This window comes from Camponotus vicinus, unplaced genomic scaffold (assembly GCF_025532165.1).
Source record: "Camponotus vicinus isolate PSW18456_S1 unplaced genomic scaffold, iyCamVici1.0 SCAF_7, whole genome shotgun sequence".
Taxonomy (NCBI): domain Eukaryota; kingdom Metazoa; phylum Arthropoda; class Insecta; order Hymenoptera; family Formicidae; genus Camponotus; species Camponotus vicinus.
Window position 1 is genome coordinate 4,472,938 of NW_028141979.1, and position 22,992 is coordinate 4,495,929.

At 26.5% G+C, this 22,992-nt stretch overlaps 6 protein-coding genes across 6 annotated transcripts; all 6 read left to right on the forward strand.

Annotated features, from left to right (window-relative positions):
* Positions 1-540: 540 nt before the first annotated feature.
* Positions 541-3,118, forward strand: LOC145975192 (uncharacterized). Its single transcript, XM_083105507.1, has 5 exons — positions 541-1,492; positions 1,761-1,860; positions 2,325-2,432; positions 2,773-2,928; positions 3,011-3,118. Exons 1-5 carry the CDS (start codon positions 711-713, stop codon positions 3,059-3,061), a joined length of 1,197 nt encoding a protein of 398 aa, XP_082961633.1. The 5' UTR covers positions 541-710; the 3' UTR covers positions 3,062-3,118.
* Positions 3,119-5,273: 2,155 nt separating this feature from the next.
* LOC145975194 (uncharacterized) lies at positions 5,274-7,421 on the forward strand. Its single transcript, XM_083105509.1, has 5 exons — positions 5,274-6,070; positions 6,249-6,351; positions 6,477-6,584; positions 6,917-7,072; positions 7,332-7,421. Exons 1-5 carry the CDS (start codon positions 5,274-5,276, stop codon positions 7,380-7,382), a joined length of 1,215 nt encoding a protein of 404 aa, XP_082961635.1. The 3' UTR covers positions 7,383-7,421.
* Positions 7,422-8,641: 1,220 nt separating this feature from the next.
* Positions 8,642-10,660, forward strand: LOC145975005 (uncharacterized). The gene is made up of 4 exons (XM_083105130.1): positions 8,642-9,580; positions 9,833-9,935; positions 10,136-10,243; positions 10,493-10,660. Exons 1-4 carry the CDS (start codon positions 8,811-8,813, stop codon positions 10,658-10,660), a joined length of 1,149 nt encoding a protein of 382 aa, XP_082961256.1. The 5' UTR covers positions 8,642-8,810.
* Positions 10,661-12,133: 1,473 nt separating this feature from the next.
* Positions 12,134-14,944, forward strand: LOC145975189 (uncharacterized). The gene is made up of 5 exons (XM_083105503.1): positions 12,134-12,991; positions 13,246-13,345; positions 13,475-13,582; positions 14,636-14,791; positions 14,894-14,944. Exons 1-5 carry the CDS (start codon positions 12,141-12,143, stop codon positions 14,942-14,944), a joined length of 1,266 nt encoding a protein of 421 aa, XP_082961629.1. The 5' UTR covers positions 12,134-12,140.
* A 2,231-nt stretch (positions 14,945-17,175) lies between these two features.
* Positions 17,176-19,536, forward strand: LOC145975195 (uncharacterized). Its single transcript, XM_083105510.1, has 6 exons — positions 17,176-17,283; positions 17,625-18,444; positions 18,804-18,903; positions 19,026-19,133; positions 19,240-19,395; positions 19,486-19,536. The coding sequence occupies exons 2-6, from the start codon at positions 17,660-17,662 to the stop codon at positions 19,534-19,536; spliced, it is 1,200 nt and encodes a 399-aa protein (XP_082961636.1). The 5' UTR covers positions 17,176-17,283; positions 17,625-17,659.
* A 1,452-nt stretch (positions 19,537-20,988) lies between these two features.
* On the forward strand, positions 20,989-22,934 carry LOC145975197 (uncharacterized). Its single transcript, XM_083105512.1, has 5 exons — positions 20,989-21,773; positions 22,101-22,200; positions 22,352-22,459; positions 22,638-22,799; positions 22,884-22,934. Exons 1-5 carry the CDS (start codon positions 20,989-20,991, stop codon positions 22,932-22,934), a joined length of 1,206 nt encoding a protein of 401 aa, XP_082961638.1.
* Positions 22,935-22,992: the final 58 nt, after the last annotated feature.

Below are 22,992 nucleotides of genomic sequence, written 5' to 3' on the forward strand. Positions count from 1 at the left end.
AATTCATTAATTGCTCCATAATTAAGCTTGTCACAAAACATTTTGTGAAAGTTTGTCCGTGATAAATTTTTGCCCAATCTTTGTAAATTAAATTATTTTTTAATTAATAATGCACGCGTCAGTCAAACATGTCAAATTGTTCTGCGACTTCTCTGAATTCTGGCAATTCTGCAATATTCGACAGAATGCCATAAGATAATTACTACTTCACAATATAAGGTAGTAGTATAAGGAATTTAATCATCACATCTATATTCTTAGTAAATGGAGTGAAAGATGTATAGCACATCCAATGAATTATCACTTAGTACATCGCGATATTTAATTATAAACTACTACGCTTCTTTGTAATAAGACACAGAATCACTTAAAATTATTATCTATTCCTTGGAGAATATTTAAATTCTAAAATATCCACACAGTGAGATTACAAATCGAACGATGGAACAATACAAGAGAAATGTCATTGTTCGTCGTATGACTGCGTATAATATATTAATAATAACCGGGCAGAAACAAAAGAAAGAAGAATGATAATTTCCTTACTGTATGTAAGTGTAATTTTGAAATACCGATAGAGATGTCATTTATTGTCACTCGCCCAAGAAGAAGCGTACGTAGAGACAGTGATTAATGCAAGTACAAAAATCTTGATTTTTTTATACATTAAATTTACTAAGGCAGTTCCGATTCATCGCGAATAGTACAGCATGAGAAGAATAAATTTTCAAAATGTGAATATTTTAAACAATCGAGCGAACATGCTCTCGGGGAATCTGTTTCTTGTAGCAGCCGATGGTTCGCGGTTTCCATTACTGTGGCGCATACATAGCGTCGTCGTTTGGTTAATGCAGCTGATTTACACGATCGTGTTGCTCACCGGAATAATCGTAACGCCAAAAGAAAAAGCCTTGAAAGACGGTACTGTTGCCGTTGTCGTCATCATCGAGTCGTGTTTTTTGCTCACGCGTATTTACGTAAACAAAAAATTAATGTTATCACTGATCCAGAAAATAGACGACCTCTTGCAAACTACGGATGACATCATGGAGGATATTGTGAAGACTACTCTGAAACCAATAATAATGCCGTTCGTAATTTATGGAGCAGCTGGTATAATATCTATTACTATATGGACGTCACAACCGATTTTATTGGCTTTCGAGAAGAGTACTTTTTTTTATGTAGATTATAACTTACCAACCGCTTTTAGCCACGAACCGTTCTCAATCGGTGTCTTGATTTTTTCAACTATCTTTATGACGATTGCCAGTGTATACAGCTTTTTGAAGAAATACAGCGTGGACATATACATGATACACCTGGTGTTGTTGTTAACTGCACAATATCGATATATGGCGATAAAATTATCATTATTATTTCAAGATTCAGAAAATCGCAACGAGTCTCGAAAAGGGCATCATTCTATGACAGACCGATGGGCAAAAAAAGAGCTAAGAGCGTTATGTTGGCATCAAAATACTGTTTTACAGTAAGTATAATAGAAAAAGACATTTTTAAGATACTTTATTTATAAAATCGGAATGAGATATATAATTATGCTTTTAAAATACTCGTAAAATGATAAATCGCAACATTACTCAAATTTTATGCGATCTTGTGCATATCTTTTCATATTTCTAATGTCTAATATAGAGAATAATTTATTACTTTATGATTTATATTTTATATACATATTTATTTAATATTATATTCAATATTTTGTATATTTTATATATGCATTCCACGTTGTGTTTCAGCATATCATTTTTATTAAGGAAACTTCTGTCTGTGAACTTCAGTTTATTATATATCAACAGCGTCTTTCGGTTTTGCTTTATAGGTATTCTAATGAGTTCAGTGAGTATCGATAGCAAACATTAAAACGAAATAGAAATGTGCTTATAAAGAAAAGTGCTCTAAATATTTAGTAATAATTTTATATCTATTTTAAATAATTATACTTTGTATTAGATTCTATTTGGAAAATTAATATTTACTTTAATAAATAAAACACGCATTTTTTATATTTTCTAATATTGTTTCATATTAAATTGCAATTGCAAATTTTATTTTTTATTTTATTATGCATTATTTTAAGGTAACAGTGCAAGTATTTCATTTAAAATTTAATTCTGAAATAAAAAGAACAATACAATAAATTTAAATAATTTACTTAATTTATAATAATACTTAATTTAAATAATTTACTTAATTTTGCATGAATAGGAAATTTTTTTATTGAGAAAGTGAGAAATGTGAGAAAAGATTGTTTCTGTATTCTTTATTTAGTTTTCTAACAAAATATACTTATTAATTTTTAGGTACCATATATGACATTCATGGAGGGAATTTCGGTCTTATCGTTCACAATGGGTTCAGTAATGCAGTTCTTTTTGTTATGTTCTTCCGTGCAAACATTATCAGATGCGGTAAGAGATTTATTTGCATATTATTAAAGTTATTTTGTTTTGTATAATAATATTTTAATATCAAGCATAATAAAATTAATTAAATATTATGTATACTAATATTAGATGCAGTTTTTTGTCATATATTTATTTATTAAAGAAATTTTTAATTAACATAACGAATATGAATCAACAATTAACAGTAAACAAAAACGATAATTTGTATTTGTGTGCGTTTGCGCGCACAATATTGCTTATTTAAAAATTACTATAAATTAAGCCGAAAGTAATATATCATTAACAATCTTTTCTTTTTTTTCTCTTTCTTCGTATAATATCCTTCGTGAAACCTAATGTAAAGAGTATCCAAGTGACGGATAAAGCATTTGATGAAGCCTGGTATCAATTTGGATCATCAATGAAACGTACATTCCTATTACTGATAATGGCTAATAATTTAGAATGCAAAATTGCAGCAATTGATAAATTCAATTTGTCTCTGCCTTCATTTATGACGGTAAATTTTAACATATATGTTTATTATTAATAATACATTTCATGAAATTATTAGTATTTTAATTCTCTTGATAATATTCTAGATTATGAATCAATCATATTCGATCGCTCTTCTATTTTTAAGAGCAAATTGAAATAAAAAATACATCGCGCTGGTAAACAGAAGATAAGATAGAGAATGGTTATCGAAGATAAAAAGAAAATTAAGAAAAATTATTTAAAAAAAGAATCTGTACAAATCCGTTTTGTACAATAATTTAGAGAATATAGGTGTAATAAACATAATATTCAAAGATGTTTAAAATTATGATAATATTAAAAAAGAGAGAAATTTAACTTTTGTCTTCTGTTAACTTTTCTCTTTCTTATTTTTTCTTAAATTGGAAAATAAATTAATACTTGAGGGTTATTTGTTATGTTTGCAATATTTATAATACTTATAATACTTATTCTCTTCAGTAAAGAAAATATAAGCATATGTGTAATTCAAATATGTGATTGTTTTTAATAATATTATCTTCATATATTAATCATCGCATATTATTGCGACAGATATATATTTGCAAATTTTTTTATTTCTTTTCTGCACTTTGAAACAGAACACAAATAATATCTAAATTAATATTTATCTAAAATTGAAATGAATTGTTGATAATAATTCTATACATATACACTACCGCTCAAAAGTATTTGGCCACCTAGGTAAATTGTGTTTAAATGACTATAAATAAATAAAAATCATTCATTTATATTAATCTATATATTATATATATATTATCTATATATCTATCTATATATATATTATCTATATATCTATCTATATCTTCTCTATCTATATATTATTTTTGCAAAATATGCGTCAAGAGATGTGTTTTCTGTTCAAATGGCAGCAGATAACTGACGTAAATCTATATCCGTTACATTCTAAAATATCAAATAAACAAAAAAATTCCATGAAACACGTGCCTTTGTAGTAAAAACTTAAAAGTATTCATTCTAGGAAAAGAGCCATAAATACCTTATTTGGCTTTGTAGCTATCTGTTAGTAAACATGAAGTGATATTTATAATATAGCTATTGAGAACGACTTTCCGTTAGCGCATAAACAATAAACATCGAAAGGCAATAGACACAATTTCGTCTTCGAGTTTTCTCTTAAATTAAGGGTGGCCAAATACTTTTGAGCGGTAGTGTATATGCAAACTTTTACTTAATAGAAAAATTAAAAATTATTAAAATCTACAGAATGATATAAAGTTACTTAAGAAAAAATTTTAACTTTTAAGGCAAACATTACGGTAGAAATGCGTTGTAGAATAAAATTTTATAAGAATTCTAGAGTTATTTTTACCTATTCTACATGCGCACGAGAGATAGTCTTTATTGGAAGATAGCCATCTTTACCATCTTTACCAGAACTTTTCCTGTATATAAAAATTAAAATCAATTACAAAATTTCAATCTGTAATATATAAAAAAAATTATCGTTATGAGTCAAAATTAATATAACATTTCTATGCGCAACAATTTTGTTATTCGTTATTTGAGCTTGTTCGCTATCTTAAGTTAAGAGCGGTTTTATTAAAATATATTGTCATTAAAAATATTAAAACCATTAAAAATATTAAAACATTAAAAATATCATGTTTGCGTCTTAATTTATCAACGAATTAATCTTATTAACGGGCAATAGAATATTCAAAAATAGTAATAGAATATTCTATAAAAGAAGGAGAATTTTTCTTGCCTTAAATATATCCTGCGATGACTGTGCAATCGTTTATTTCGTAATATTTTGCTAATGTTATTTAACTTATAATCAGTATAAAATAACAACTGCAGTTTCCAGCTGATGGAGCTTACAATGGACAGCATTAGACATCATAAACATACTAAAGCTTCCTCGCGATACTGCGAGAGACAGTATACTATAAGATAATTACCGCTTCGTTGCACAGAGGTAGTTGCAAAGGAATTAGTGATCACATCTATCTCGTACTAAATACATTAAAAAATATAACTCTACATTTCATTTTATCGTTCTGTATCATTATCTTCCGATGCACAATAATTAGAAGACAAAGATTAATAATTACAATGAGGAAACTGTCGCTGTTTTTGTCGTGTAATATATAATATATAAAATAATGAATTGTTGGATATGTCCATATGCTATTCAGCAATTTTGAAATATAGAATAAAAAAGCCACGCTTTCTATCTACAAAAAAAAAAGCATTTGCAGTGGCAGAATATGATAAAAGGATTAATGCGAATACTAATCGATCTTACAAGCTATGTTTGCCTATATAATTTCCATTTCTTAAAAGCAAGTGACAATCAAGAAGATGGACTTCCAAAACGTGAATCTTCTAAATGTTCGATTGAACATGCTCTCAGGCAATTTATTACCAATGACCAGCAATGATTTGTTGTTTCCTAAAACATGGAGAATATATAGCGTTGTTATATCGTTAATTGATTTGTTCTATATTAGCGCAATAATCTCCGGATTTATTTTGGTATTAAAATATGAATCTATAGGAAACACTGTGCAGGATGGCGTAGCAATCAGTACCGTGGTGATCATTGAGGTATTTGTTTTACTTATGCGTATGCACATATCCAGAGATTTAGTAATTCGATTAATACAAAAACTGAATGACATTCTACGCTTCGAGGATGAGACTATGAAGTGTATCGTGCATTCGACTTTGGATCCAATGAAGATTCCTCTCCAATTTTACTGGATAGGCGGAACTGGATCCGTAGTAATATGGTGTTGCGTTCCGCTCGCACTGATCTCAAAGAAGACCTACTTTTTCTACGATGATTTTGCAACGATAGCAGCCTTTTCGAAACAGCCGTTTTCTACAAAAATCTTCCTGCTTGGTGTTCTTATCGAATCTATTGCCAGCGGATGCATATTTATTAAAAAAGTCGCTCTGGATGTCTATATGATGAATCTTATATTATTAACAACGGCGCAATATCGATACATAGCGATAAAGCTCGCTAAAATATTTCGCAATGACACTTCACCGATTCAGCACAATAAATCTCAAAAAGAACATTACTCTAATGCAAATTTGTCGTCGGAGAAAGAAATGAAAATATTATATCAACATTATGAAGCTGTGATTCAGTAAGTAATTAAGAGTTCTCTACTTTTGCAAGTTGTTATTTTGTGCCTATTTGTTCTTGTATCTATGTTTTTTTATTTCTAAATCATTGTATTCGGTCTTCAAAATTAATTTTTTCTTTACATCCCCAATACTTAATTGTTTAATTGACATTTTATAAATATTCATTATTTTTTTCAGGATAATGTTATTACTAAAAAAATGTCTGTCGTCAAACGTGAGCATAATATATCTTATTAGTGTCTTTCTTTTTTGTTTTATTGACGTCTTATTGGTACAGGCAGTAAGTTATATCTTAGAAATACTTTTTAAGCGATCGAAAATACAGAAATTTTTGATATATAAATTTTCGAATTTATTATGTATATTTCTTAATTATATTAACGATATAGAAAATATTAATTTTAGATATTATCGAAGGCTTTCTTCACAATATTCTTATTCATAATATATCTATGTGGTTCTTTAATACGACTTTATATTCTATGTCTATGCATTCATCAATTATTAGATGCGGTAAGTTTTATTAACACTATAACATGATTTCTCTCTGTTTAACAACATTTATAATTTTTAAATAATATTGAATTTCTGCAAAATTTATTTCTCGTATAATGAAAACTAAATAATATATCGAAATGTTGAAATAATTATGTAATAATTATTTATATTTTTCAATTATATAATTGTAATTATATATATAATAATAATTAAAATTATATATTGAAATTACCATTGAAATTATATATTGAATATTATGTATAGAAGAGTGAAATCATTTATTGTTTTCATTAATATAATTATACTTATACACACATTTATTCTATATTAATCTGTGCCAAATTTAGAGTAGAGAAGTGACAGATAAAGCATTCCATGAAAAGTGGTATCAATTTGGACCGTCGGCGAAACGCATGTTTATGTTAATGATAATTAGTAATAAATTGGAATGTAAACTTTCAACGCTTGGAAATTATAACCTGACTCTTCCTTCATTCATGAAAGTAAGTCTTAATATATTACTGTGTTAAATATATGTGATAATTAATTATTATAATTAACTATTTAAAATTATCAAATTAAAATTAATATTAACTATAAATATTGACTATATCATGACTTAATATCGTAAATGAATTTCTTTCCATTGTCTATCTTAATGCAATTTATATTTATTTCTTATATTTGTATCTTATATTATTTTAATACAATTTTTCAGCATATTTTAGATTTCTTTTCACAAATTTTCAAATATTGTTCCAGATTCTGAATCAATCCTATTCGATCGCTCTTCTGCTTTTAAAAGTAAAGTGAAAATTAATAAACTTTAGATTCCTGGACTTATAGTGTTGGATATTGATTCTATATATTTGTGTAATTAGTAATTTAAATAATTATATGCACATGTTAAAATTTATATTTTTTTTTGTTTTAACAATGAAAAGATTCTATAAAGAAAGAATAAAGAAGTTTAATATAGATATAAACGCGAATAGAAGATTAATAAAATAGAAGATTAATATAGATATAAACGAAATATATAAATGTTTTTTATAAAATATGTACATATTATTTATATCATCGAAAATCAACACTATTAATCATAAAAATCACCAACTTTGCAAATTGATTACCAGAATATCAAATGAATAAAAAACATTAAGAACATAAACTTTCAAAATATGAATTTTCTATATAATCAAGCAAATATACCTTCACTTCAGTTAATACTGATACATTTGAAGATTCCAATATAGCAAACATTCATCTTGCATTGTCATCTATATCATGGCATTTGATATTTTAGCTTATATTGTATTATTATTGATAGAAAAACATTGAAGAACAGGATCGTCATCATCATGGTCATCATAGAGTTATATCTATTTTAATGATAAAAAAATTTACTACAATTGCTGTGATCAAAACGAAATATTTCGAAATATTTTTTAGTAATATACACATACATTTTTTAAAAATATTATTTGATGATATGAGCACTATTGAATCCAGGTTATAACTAATCGAAGATTAATTTTTAGTACTTCGATCAACAGTGTATCAGATAGAATAAAATATTGCAGTGCCTTCTGAATTCGAGACTACAATGAAGGTTGCTATAAGATAATTAATGCTTTATAGAACAAGAATAATTACAAAGGCGCTTACAGTCTTGCCCACTCCCTCTAAGATTAAAAAGGATCATAACATATCATAAACTCCTCAGAAAAGATTATACAGTAAAGATTATTCATAAATTCTTTTATTTCTTTAGAATAGAGTCTGTAGGTAAGATCTTTCTATTAATGAAAATTGATTTATCATGTACTCATTGTAGCGCAAAAGTCAATAATCTTTAAAAATTAAAAACAATGTTGCTGTGCATGTTTTATGATAATGCATATTATAGTATAAGCTATATGAATAAGTAAAAACTCAAGAAAAATATCGTTCAAGATTGACGATTGCTTGGGACTTTCGTTATATTTTATGTATTCTTCTGACAAGAGATTGTGCCTAATAATGGACCTATCTCAAAAGGAGGTAAATACAAATATACAATTGAACAAATTTATGCACTAAAACCAATTGTTGCTTTTTAACTAAATATACTTTTAGTTTAAATAATATCTTAAAATATAAATTTCCTCAGTATACACGCATAACATAGAGAAAAATATCGAAGACGATTTTGGCAAGCTGTATTTTGCACATCGTATCACCTCCTCAAGGAACAACGGCATGAATTTTCAAAATGTAAATCCTCTAAACGTTCAGTTAAATATGCTCTCAGGCAATTTGTTACCAATGACTAGCAACGATTCCACGTTTCCTGCCGTGTGGAGAATATATAGTACTATAATATGGTTGATTGAAGTGATCCAAACCAGCGCAATAATTCCTGGCATCATGTTCGTGCCTAAAGATAAGGTTCTGCAAGACGCAACAGTTGGTCTCGTTGTCACCATAGAAGTAATTTTTTTGCTCAGACGAATGCATGTACACAGATCGCTTGTGAGTCAACTAATACGCAAGTTAAATGATATTCTATATATGGAGGACGAGACCATGAAGATTATCGTTAAATCAACTATAAAGTCGGTAGAGACTCCGCTCAAGTTTTACTGCATAGCAGGAACTGGATCTATAACAGTGTGGTGCTGTCTATCTTTCGCATTGATTTTCAAGAAGAAATATTTTCTCTATGAGGATTATAGACTACCAATTGTTCTGTCGAGACAGCCGTTCTCGATAGAAATCTTCCTCTTGGGAAACTTCATCACGTCCATCGCTAGCGTGTACATGTTTATAAAGAAGGTCGCTTTGGACGTTTATATGATAAATCTCATTTTATTGATAACTGCCCAATATCGCTACATCGCGGTGAAACTTGCAGTACTGTTTGGCGAAGGCATTTCACAGAATGAGTCTCAGAAAAAAAATACTTTTCCTGAAGATTCGTTAAAAAGAGAATTAAAAGTATTATGTCGACATCATAACGCTGTGATTCAGTAAGTAATCAGTAAACATTCTCTAATTTATAAATTTATATTTTTTTTATAAACTGTTGTTTTATATATTTTTAAAATCATTCTTTCTTGATTAATATCATTATTAAAAGATAATTGTTTAATGTTTGATAGACATATTTATAAGAGAGTCATTATATCATCACATATGACTTTAAATATATATCTTATCATCTTATCTATATACATATAAAATATAAATATCAAATATAAATTAAATATAATCTTTTTTAGAATGACTTTAATGCTAAAAGAAGTATTATCTGTAAATATGAGTTTATTATATTTGACAAATATTTTTCTTTTTTGTTTTCTCAATATCATGCTCATAAGTGCGGTAAGTATAATAACAATTAATTATTCTAGAAATGCTTTTTAAACGATTATAAACAAGAAATATGTAACGTTATTGAATTATTAAGAATATTTTTTTATCAATATAATATATATATATATATATATATATATATATATATATTTTAATACACATAAAAAATATTTAAAAAAATAGTTTAATACACGTAAAAACTTTGTTAGGTATTATCAAAAGCTCTTCTAGAAACAGGTATGGTCATCATGTATATATGCGGCGGATTAGTACAGCTTTATATTCTATGCTTGTGCGTTCACCAATTATTAGATGCGGTAAGTTTTATTGAAAAGTCACATCGTTTTTTTATATAATTTAAATATAGAACTTAAAATAATGATTATATGAAAAGAAGAAAGCTATTTCTCATTTCTAACAACAATTGAAAATGGAAAAAATATCAGCAAGATAAATAAATAAATATATACATATATATAGGATATATCTATAACGAAAAATAAAGTCTTGTGATTGGTAACTGTGTTCTTTTATGTATCTTTTATGTATTTTTGTTTTAAATTTAGAGTACAGAACTAACAGAAAAAGCATTTCATGGAAAGTGGTATCAATTTGAACCATCACTGAAATATATATTTATGATGATGATAATATCCAACAATTTAGAGTGCAAACTTTCAACTTTTGAAAAATTTAATTTATCTCTTCCTTCTTTCATGACGGTAAAATTATAAAATGTATATTGTGAATACGTTAGACATACCGACGTTTAATTATTTTTATTAAGTTTATAATAATTTACTTAAATTCTTTATCTATTTTTGACAATATTATTATTATTTCAACTTATTTCCTTTTTATGTTTCTTTAGATTTTAAATCAATCGTATTCGTTTGCTCTTCTATTTTTAAGAATAAAATAAAAATTTATAAGGTACGTTTTTCGCTTATTTTAAATATTTTATGCCATAACTATTTTATTTTTAAAATTGCTATTTAATAATCGTGTAAAATTTTTATAATTTATGTATTATATATGTCATATGATTTTATTACATAATTTTAATATAATTATAACTTATATATTAACTTTTATATTAACTTTTTTATTTTCTTCTGCTATATATCTCTTATTTTCTGTTCTAAAAAAATATAAATATTAGATGCTTTTAGCAACATAAATATAATAATTATTTTGTTATATATGTTTATATATAACAAAATAATTATTATATTTATGTTGTTAAAAGCATCTAATATTTATATTTTTTTAGAACAGAAAATAAGAGATATATAGCAGAAGAAAATAAAAAAGTTAATTAGGAAAAACATACAACATGCATTTTGCTACTTACTTGCATTAAGTTAAATTACATTTCTCTCTCTCATAAAGGCATGTCAATATTGGAAGTGTATTGTTGCCTTCTTTCCGTAATGCTGATTGGCTGTTGATATAAATAATATTCAGATATTATCAATTATTTTGTTAAAAGGATCTTTAGTCTTTTTATGTATGTGCATCCAATAAAATAACGCAATATATTTTGCGCAACAGTTATTGAATATAATAAACATTATTATAACATATATTATTTTTTATCCTCAAATTAGATGCCGACTTGCAAATTTTCTAGAAATTTATCAGAATTGATTTATTATCCATAGGTATGTGAAAAGTTGCTTATAAATACCTATGTAAAACTATTATACATTCAATCGACAAACTCTAATGAATAAATTCATAGATTTATTTACAGCAAATATTTTGCCGTTTTCCATTGTTTAAGCACTGGTGAAATGGCATTTAGTAGCCCTTTGCAGTTTTGCGATGTGTATATAGTAGACAAAATACTATAAGATAATCTTCAGAAAAGCATATAGTCTACAATTACAAGAAAATCGATAGTCCTACTCATCTCTATAATAAATATAATGAAATATTTTGATCTTCATTTCTTTACATCGTAGCACTTATTTATTAACTTTTACATAGTAGACAATTAAAATTCGCTTTCTCATAGTAGAAAATTCTATATCCTTTGTCCGGAATCTCCTTACATATTTATATGATATTCAAGTATACAATAATTACAGAATAAACTTGATAATTATAATGAAAAGAACGAAATGTCATCGTTTGGCATTGACATCGATATCGAATAGTAATTCGAGAGGAAAATCACACAAATTCCTTTGAATTGGAAAAGGAGGACATATGCAGTTGACAAGGCAATATGAAAGTATAAATCCAAATGAAGAGAGTAACACATTGATTCCGAGCGACGATATCGGAAGAGCCAACATGAATTTCCAGAGTGTAAATCCTCTAAATGTTCGATTGAACTTATTCTCAGGCAACTTGTTACCGATGACTAGCTACGATTCACCTTTTCCATTATTATGGAAGATGTATAGCATGTTTGTGTGGATAATGGAATTGATCATAGGTGCCACATTAATTCCGGGTTGCATGTATGTATCGACGGAGAAAGTTCTGAAGGACGGCATGATTTGCTTTGCAGTCTTCATAGAAATGACTTTTTTGATCACGCGAATTCATATTTGTAAGAATGTGGCGTATCAATTAATTCGAAAACTGAATGATATTTTGCACGTTGCTGACGAGACTATGATGAGCGTCGTGACGGCGACTCTGAAACCGGTGGAGGCTCCGCTCAACTTTTACTGGTCGATCGGTGTGATATCGATAATAGCGTGGACTTGTATACCGCTTGTATTAGTATTCGAGAAGAATCTTTTCTATTATGAAGATTACAGGATACCTGCCGCTTTCTCGAGACAGCCATTCTCACTCGAGATCTTCCTGCTGGGAAGTGTATTCTTAATGATCAGTGCCGTATATATGTTTTTACAGAAAGTCGGTGTGGATGTATACATGATACATCTGGTGTTGATGACAACGGCGCAATATCGATACATTGCAATGAAAATTGCAATGATATTTCAAGCAAATGATGAAAATAACAAGGAGCACTCTTCTGAATTAAATCAAAGGCAAGAAAGGGAATTTAAAGTGCTATGTCGGCATCACAACTCCGTGATTCAGTAAGCATTATAAAATTGAATCAGCGACTTTTCTAGCTTCCTAAATATAATATAATAACATAATAATAAAAGCACGTAGGAGGAGATAAAAATTAGTACTTATATAAATAACTTATTTATTTAATAAAATTTTTTAAGCTTTGTGTATGTTTGTATGAGTTAATTTTTAAATTTATTAATTATGACTTATTCTTTTTTAACTAATTTCTTATTATTTCATAAATGTTCTGCATATATATTATACATTGTTTCAGTATAACTTCGTTACTAAAAGAACTGCTTTCTTTAAACTTCAGTTTAATTTACATGAACAGTGTCTTTCGGTTTTGTTTTATCGGTATCATGTTAAGCATGGTAAGTAATAATTGTTAACATTAATCATGTAGAAGATTTTTTCAGATGTTATAAAATGCAGTAATTGCGCAACATATTATTGAATTTTCATAAATATTTATTACTTATAATGTTTTTATAAAATTTTAGATACCATCCACAACATTCTGGGAAGGGATTTCAATCATCATGTACGCGTCAGGAGCAGTAGTACAGCTTTTTATTTTATGTTCTTGCGTGCAACAATTATTAGATGCGGTAAGTTTTATTATATTTCTTTTTATTTAATTGTAACATAGAACTTTTTAAATTAATGCGAGATTTCTCTCAATTATATATTTTTTAGTAAACTTATTATATCTATTTTTTTATTCTAACAGACAGCTACAAGAAAACTAACAAATCAATTTTAATTTAAATAATTTTTGTGAATTTAAATTATATATAGACAAAATAATTAATAATTTTACAAATTGCAGATTGTGATTAACAATTATTGGTAATTGTGCATAAAAGGAGCCTCCTCTCCGATGCTTTATTTTTAAATATGTTATAGGGGAGATCTTCCTGAGTAATTTCGTATATATATATAAGGGTCGGACTCAAATAGTTTTGGAGATATAGACTGAAAAAGGATAAAAATAATAAATACAAAAATTCGCGTGGAAAGTCGCAAATAAATGTAGATATTATAATTTTACCATGTCATATATGTTTAAGGAAATATATTTAATAGAATATATGTATTTGTAAACTTTGCTTTTTCTTGCAAAGTACATGCGGGGACACCGCATGTTCCGCCCCCCCCCCCCCCGCTACGGGTGCTCCACTTTCGGAAGATATAACCTAACCCAACCTGTGTCTGAAGTGTAGGAAATACCTTGATATATGACATTTCGCTTTACATGGTTCATATGGTTTATATAAGTGTAACTTTCTATGCGAAGCCAGATATATTCCACACTTCAGACACGGGTTGGGTTAGGTTATATCTTCCGAAAGTGGAGCCCCCCCGTAGGGAGGGGGGGGGCGGAACATGCGGTGTCCCCGCATGTACTTTGCAAGACAAAGCAAAGTTTACAAATACTTATATTCTATTAAAATTATTTTTGAATTTATTATTTTTATCCTTTTTCAGTCTATATCTCCAAAACTATTTGAGTCCAACCCTTATATATATATATACGAAATTACTCGGGAAGATCTCCCCTATAACATATTTAAAAATAAAGCAAATCAGAGAGGAGGCCCCTTTTATGCACAATTACCCAATTATTTTTATATAAATTAATATTTTTGTGTAAAATATAGAGTACGGAAATAACAAATAAAGCATTTCACGAAGATTGGTATCTACTCAAACCATCGATAAAACGTACATTTATTTTAATAATTATAGCTAATAATTTAGAATGCAAACTAGCAACGTTTGAAAATTTTAACCTTTCTTTACCTTCATTTATGATGGTAAGTTTCTTATATATACACACATATATATATTTTTTTATTTCTGTTATATTCTATAACGCCGTAGCATATTTTATCTTTAAAAATCATTCGTTTTTTCAGATTTTAAATCAATCATATTCGATCTCTCTTCTATTTCTAAAAATGAAATGAAAACCAATGAAAAATTTTAATTGCAGTAATTGTTTATTTCTTTAATAGATACATATTATGTTATATATTTATTACGTATTTATATTTATATTTATTATTGTTATATTACCCAAAAAATATAAACAAATAATATAAATATAAATAAATGATGAAATGAACAATTTATTTATATTATTAAAATATTTCTCATTTCAGTAAAAAATAATAAATTCTAGTTGAATAATTCTAGTTGAATAATTTGCTAAAATTCACGATTAAAATCGAAACGAATGTGATGTTAATACATATTACGATTGAACCTAGTATATACATATATAATATATGTACAGCTATAGCACAGAAAACAATAAAAACAATCATTTATGACAAGATATTCATATCTATGAAGTTTATTACAGTTTGTCTATGTTTGGAAGGTTTAAATCTGTAATAAAAAGAGCGATAAAAAAATCTGAAATATATATGTATCGAGAAATATATCATCTACTGCCATCGAATTTAATGATTAAAGATATATTAAAGATCTTTTTAAAAAAAGAAGTTTTTTAATTTTTTTAGTTTTTTATTTTGACATATAAAAATTTTTAGATAAATATAAATACTCTGTCTTTTCTTTAGTTTATTAAAAAAATTTCTTATTAATGATATATGCAGCGTAAAAAATAACTGTTAAAAGTAAAAGAGAATCTATTCTTGTAACGTTCCCCAAAATCGAATTGCTTTCAATTTATGAATATGTTAAAGTTGAAAATAAAATTCAAAATATTTCATAAAATAATACTAGTACAATATAATATGTTTAACAGATTAGTTCATTAAGTTTTTTGCATTTTGCATTTCCTTGTAATGGTGCAATAATCAATGGCAAGAAAATATGATCATCATACAGAGTCAATTATAACAATTTTTATAATTGCATTCCTAAAATGAAATCAATAAGTGCTTTAAAAATTATCTCTTATTTTATTATAATATTTTTTTTTATGAAATATATTTTGTAAACAAATATATATATATATATATATATATATATATATATATTTGCATAATAATAATGTAATAAAATGTAAAAACCTTTCTGACTTATCATGTATCGAGATATATATATAGAACTATTAACGTAATTATATTTACTCTCTATTATTTTTAGATAATAAATTATTTTACAAAATTAAAATATATTAATAAAGTTGAAAAATAAAATTGAAAACTTAAGAATATTTATAAATATTTATGTAATATATAATTATATTCTTATATTCATTCTACAATAATAGTAATAGAAGTAATAGAAGTCTCTTTAGATTATTGCGTGTGTATCGAAATATATTTAAAAAATTATTGAGGTAATTAGTTTTTGACATATTTAAATAATGAGTTTTCTAATCTCATCGTCAGTATAATATAAAAATATTTTTTATTATACTTTAGATATCAACGAAAGTTTTGTTGAAAGAATCTCTGATTGTCATATATGCATTCGGTAAAATAGTGCAATTATACTTATATATATTGTATTCTTACGCAACAGTTAATAGATATGATAAACATTGTTATAACATATAATATTTTATTCTCAGATTAGACTTACAAGTTTCCCAGATATTATCAGAATCGATTTATCATCCATGGATACGTGAAACTGCTTCTAAATAAGTAACAGTGTTTCACAATCGACAAATTCTAGTTCCAGCGTAGATATATCATAGTTTACCGTCAATGATAGACGCTTCAAATATCGTTGGATACTGCTGCTATTGCTTCAATAAACTTCGACAAACTTCTACAAACAGTTAATGACAAGCAATAAGATAATAATCGCTATATAGCTATAACTTACAATTAGTGCTAATTATAAGGAATTTCATGTTGTATTCAACTCAAAGCTAAATAACATAAATAAGATACTTTAATAAATGGTGTTTTCTATCGTAATATTTACATTTTATAAATGATAGCACAATGAGAACTTTTCTGAGAAAATTATTAATGAAATTATTAATCACTCTCTGGTACGCTTAGAAAATGGCAATAACGAAAAAGGAATGTTATTGATTGTAAGAGACAACGGCATGATATTATATATTAATGGAAAATTAAAAAGCACTTAAGTTCTCAAAGGAGAAATTATATATAAATAATTAATAAATCGAAGTCTGTGAGAAGCTTTTATTACTAGCTTTCATAGCTTTGGTAAATACTACACTTTGATAAAATATTATACATAGAAAGAAATGTGAAGAAAATGCGAATGTAAAGATTCGTATATAAAAATTCCCTTCGTACCTCACGTATTAAAAGCGGTTGTTTGTTGCATTTCTAAAAAGTGCATATCTTTGGTAATAGCAACTAATAAAGCTCTTAGCTTTTGAAAAACATTTTCCTTAAATATAATATTATTAATCAAAGATGATCAAAGAATTGTTAATGATAGTAAATATTGCTATTAAGATTGAAGAAGTTGCTAAAATAAAAAAAGAAGTGTATCAAATTATTATCAGCCAAATATTAAATATATTAAAAATGTGTAAGAATAAATTTAAAGATAAATTTAAATAAATTTGTTTAAGAATAAATTGCACCAAAAATAATTATTAGAATCAATAGCACAATTTCATTAAACTTTATTATATAATGTCTTTATTTTAGTTATTTGATTCTTATACATTCTGTTTTACAGATTCCTATTTGCTAGAAAAGCGATATAGATAATATATGGATTTTCAAAACGTGAATCCCCTGAACGTTCTATTGAACATGGTCTCAGGCAATCTGTTACCGATAACTACTGACAATTCATCTTTCCCTATAGTATGGAGAATGTACAGCGCTTTAGTGTGGTTGCTCGAAATAATTCAAATGTGCGTGCTAATTCCTGGTTGCATTATTCTGCCGAAAGAGAAAGCTCTAAAAGATGGCCTGATTGGTATTGCGATTACCATGGAAGTGGTCTACACAGTCATGCGAATTCATACTCGTAAGGCACTAGTGCAACGATTGATTCAGAAACTGAACAACATCATGCACGTGAAAGATGAGCTGATGAGGAGTACGGTGATGGGGACGCTGAAACCGATGGAAATTCCTCTTAAATTTTATTGGATGGCAGGCTTGGTGTCCATAATCATGTGGACCACCGTGCCGTTTACATTGGTTTTTCAAAAAAATTCTTTCGTTTATATGGATTACAGAATGCCGGTCATATTTTCCAAAGAGCCATTCTCGACTAGCATTTTTGTATTCGGAAGTCTCATTGTAATGCTCAGCAGTATGTACATCTTTACGAAGAAAGTCAGCGTGGACAGCTACGTAATAAATATGATATTGTTGATTACGGCACAATATAAATATATCGCGTTGAAACTCTCAATAATATTTCAAGACGTAAGGTTGCAAAGTAATTGCAGCAGTTCTAATGAGAAGAAGCATTATTCTGACACAAACTTTTGCGCGAAAGAAAAGATGAAATTTATATGCCAGCATTATAATGCTGTTCTTCAGTAAGATTATTTACCAAATATCATTAGTAAAGTCATAAATTATATGTATATTACATGTATAGTATATAATTATATGTATAATTATGTGTATTATAAAAAATTTATTTTATATAAATTTACTATTTTAGTCTTCAAATTTAAAATTTAAATTCAGCAAAAAACTTAATAATGTTATTAAATTATAAATGAGTCTGTATGTGTAATATGTGTATGTATAAACAATGAGACAATAATTGTACAATTAAATAACGTGATTAATTTTTTGAATTCTCGTAATATAATGTTAACTGTTTTTTATTATATCTTTCTTTTAAATAAAATAATCTTTAATATAATAATCTTAATATATTTTGTTTTAGCGTTACGTTAATGTTAAGAGAACTGTTAGCCGTAAGCCTCAGTATAATATATCTAAACAGCGTTTTTCGGTTTTGCTGCATTGCTATCATGGTGATCTCAGTAAGTAGAAATCTTTAATATTAATTATTCTAAAAAATACTTACTAGTATATGCTACTTTATAAGTAGTTATCAATAATAGGATATCACTAATCCTTATTATTTTTCTTCATGCAATTTCAGATACCATCAAGCGATTCAATTGAACGAGCCGTATTTATCATGTACGCCTCCGGTGGAGTAGTGCAGCTCTATATACTGTGTTCTTGTGTGCAACAATTATTAGATGCGGTAAGCATGATTGAATGTGGCAAACTCTATAAATTTTACATAATTGAAAAATTGTAACAAAAATACATTATTATATATAAATTATTATATTCTCTCTAAAATTTAGAGCAATGAAATAACGGATCAAGCATTTCATGAGCCATGGTATCGATTCGAAGCATCTATAAAACGAACATTTATGTTTTTGATAATGGCTAATAATTTAGAACTTAAACTCTCAATGTTTGAAAAATATAATTTGTCTCTGGCTTCATTCATGACAGTGAGTTTGTAATTGCATTTTGTAGTTTAGAGATTTTTATTTAGTATTTTAAAATATATTTCGTATGTATATATTCGAATAATATTCTAGATCTTAAATCAATCATATTCAATCGCACTTATATTATTAAGAACTAATTGAAAAGTGATGAGCTTTGTGTAAATTTTATATACAGTAAGTGTATTACCTTTTATTTTATACAAATAAAATATACATACATACACACACACAATATATATATATATATATATATATATATATATATATATATATATATATACACACACACACACATATATATACATATATGTATATATGTATATTAAAAAATAAGATTAATTTTAAATTTTTCTAAAATATATAACAATTGTTTCAGAATAAAAACAGTATATTGAAACTAATAACTTAATAATTATAAAATGTATAACTAATAAATTATAAAATGTAAGTAACGATGTTAGTGAAATATAGACTGTGATGAAAAAATTATAAGTAATAATAATTTTAAATAGTTACGATTATATAAAACAAAATTTACAACAATCGGGCAATAATAAATATAATCGAGTTAATAACCGCATTTAATTTTGTACCGAATATAGTAAAGTTTTCTGCAATAGATAGATTTTTATACTGAATGAAAATAATAGTCGTAATTATCATAAATTATAGTTTTTTTAACGATAACTGGATAAGATAAGATTATCATTACTAAGATTATTAGTATCAACATTATAATAATAATAACTATAAAAATAAGAATATAAATTATAATTTTTTAATATAATTATAATTGATTTTTTTCTCAATGCATGATCGTGAATTACTATATTTTTTCATTAATTCTTTTATATTCGTACATTTAATGTGTCAAAATCTTCTTAGATATTCGTACACTTAATGTTAAAAGTTCTTCTTTAAATATTTAGAGCTTTAATGTTGCCACAAATAATCCATTTATACCCAAGTAGTGATCATGACAGCAATTATCGATCATTAAAATGATAAAAGCATATTTCTGTTTTGTGTATATTACCGCATAATGATAGCGTATAGTACATTAGTGAAAAACAAGAGAAAATAAATTCAAGAAGGAAAATAAATTGTTCAAAGTGTAGCAATAACATTCAAATACTGTCGTGCTCTACATGTTCTTATCGACAGAACGAAGCATAAAAGTCGATAAAGAAACGTAGGAGTAAGTGCATATACATACACACACATTGTTCATATATTTTTATTTAAAATATAGTAAAAAAGTGCCTCTTTCATAGTATGAATGTTATGAAAATTGAAATTAAAAAGTTATTGCTTTTTATTTTTGAAAGTTTTATAAAAAATAAATATTTAATTGATCACTTATAAGTATTAAAATTTAAAATATTTCTAACGTAATGCATATATATTGCAATAATACATGACAAACATAAAATCATGAATGGTCATATGTAGAGAAAAGTTTTATTTGATATAAAATAATAAAAACACGTACAAAAAATAGAATCCGTCAGTGGAAGCTTCAATTATTAAGTTTTATTATGTCTTTTGCATTACAGAACAAGATTTAGTAGTTACAAGAACAATATCGAGATCATGGACATAAAAAACGTGAATTCTTTAAATGTTCGATTAAATATAATCTCAGGTAATTTATTACCGATGACTGCGGACGATTCATCTTTTCCGATATTCTGGAAAATATACAGTATTCTAATATGGTTGCTCGAAATAGTTCAAATATGTGCGCTAATTTCTGGATGCACTTATGTACCAAAAGAAATAGCTCTAAGAGACGGTATGATTGGTATTGTAATCACAATAGAAGTGATCTTCTTAGTCGTACAAATTCACGCACGTAAGAAATTGGTGCAGCGATTAATCCAAAAATTGAATGATATTTTGCATGTGGATGACGAAATTATGAAAAACACAATAATGAATACGATAAAACCGATAGATATTCCTCTTAAATTTTGCTGGATAATCGGCGTAACATCCATATTTTTATGGGCTATAAAACCATTTATATTAATCTTTCAAAGAGACATGTTTTTCTATGTGGATTATAGGATGCCGGTCGTGTTTTCCAAAGAGCCATTCTCAACCAATATTTTTGTATTGGGAAATTTTGTCGTAATGATTAGCAGCATGTATATTTTCACAAAAAAAATTAGTGTGGATAGCTATATGATAAATCTGATATTATTAATAACGGCACAATATAAATACATTGCTTTGAAACTTTCGATGATATTTTATGACGAAATTCCGCAAATTAATCACAATAGTGTTAATCAAAACGAGCATTATTTTAAAACGAATTATTATGCGGAGAAGCAGATAAAATCTATATGTCGGCATCATAATGCGGTTATTCGGTAAGCTTGTTAAATTGGAAATTATCAATATATTATTAATCAAATATTTTTTATTGAAATTCTTTAATTTAATCCTATAATGATGTTTCCTAATTAATAAGAAAGTGATTTAAATTGTTAAATTTTATAAACAAAATAAATTTATAATATTTCCTTGTAATAGATAGATTATCTATCTAGAATTAGATAGATTTATTGTTATAACTGTATCTGTGTGTGTAATATATTTAATATAATATTTTAATATATATAACATTTTCTGTAGCGTTCTATATAACGTTTTCTAATATATATAACATGTATATAACGTGTAATATTTTGTTTCAGCATATCATTAATATTTAGTAAGCTTCTATCTTTAAATTTCAATTTAATATATATTATCAGCGTTTTTCGATTTTGTAGTATAATTATTATGATAATTTCAGTGAGTAATAATTTTTGACACTAATTAATTTAGAAATAAGATGCTTGCCAGACATAAGTTGACAATATAATGCTGATGCTTCTTATCGTGAATTATCAATTATAATATATTATCGTTTATTATGATTCTTTGCGTTTTCATGAAATTTCAGATACCATCAATAACTTTATGGGACGCGTTTGGGATCCTTATGTATGCATGCAGTGGAATGGTACAACTTTATATATTTTGTTCTTGTGTGCAACAACTATTAGATGCGGTAATTACAGTAATGTGTACTTTCACATATAGATATTAAATAAGAAAAGGTAAAATAAATAAAGAAATATGAATAATTAACAAAAAAGTGTAATATTTTACACGCGCGCGCGCGCGTGTGTGTATTATTGTAATATTATTTGTCTATTTGTATGTTATATTATTTTTCATTAATTTAGAGTATAGAAATGACAGATCAAGCGTTTTACGAGGAATGGTATGAATCAATCAAATTTAAATCTATAAAACGGACATTCATGCTTATGATAATGGCTAATAATTTAAAACTTAAACTTTCAATGTTTAAAGAATATAATTTGTCTTTGCCTTCATTCACAATGGTGAATTTATAAGTACATTTTGTGTTTTGATCTTTTTATTAATATTATAAAATATTTAATGTATATTTTTTAATTATATTCTAGATCCTAAATCAATCATATGCAATAGCACTTATATTATTAAGAATTAATTAAAAAGTGAGCTCTGTGAAAATTTTATGTACAGTAAGTGTGTGATTTTGTCTAAAAATAA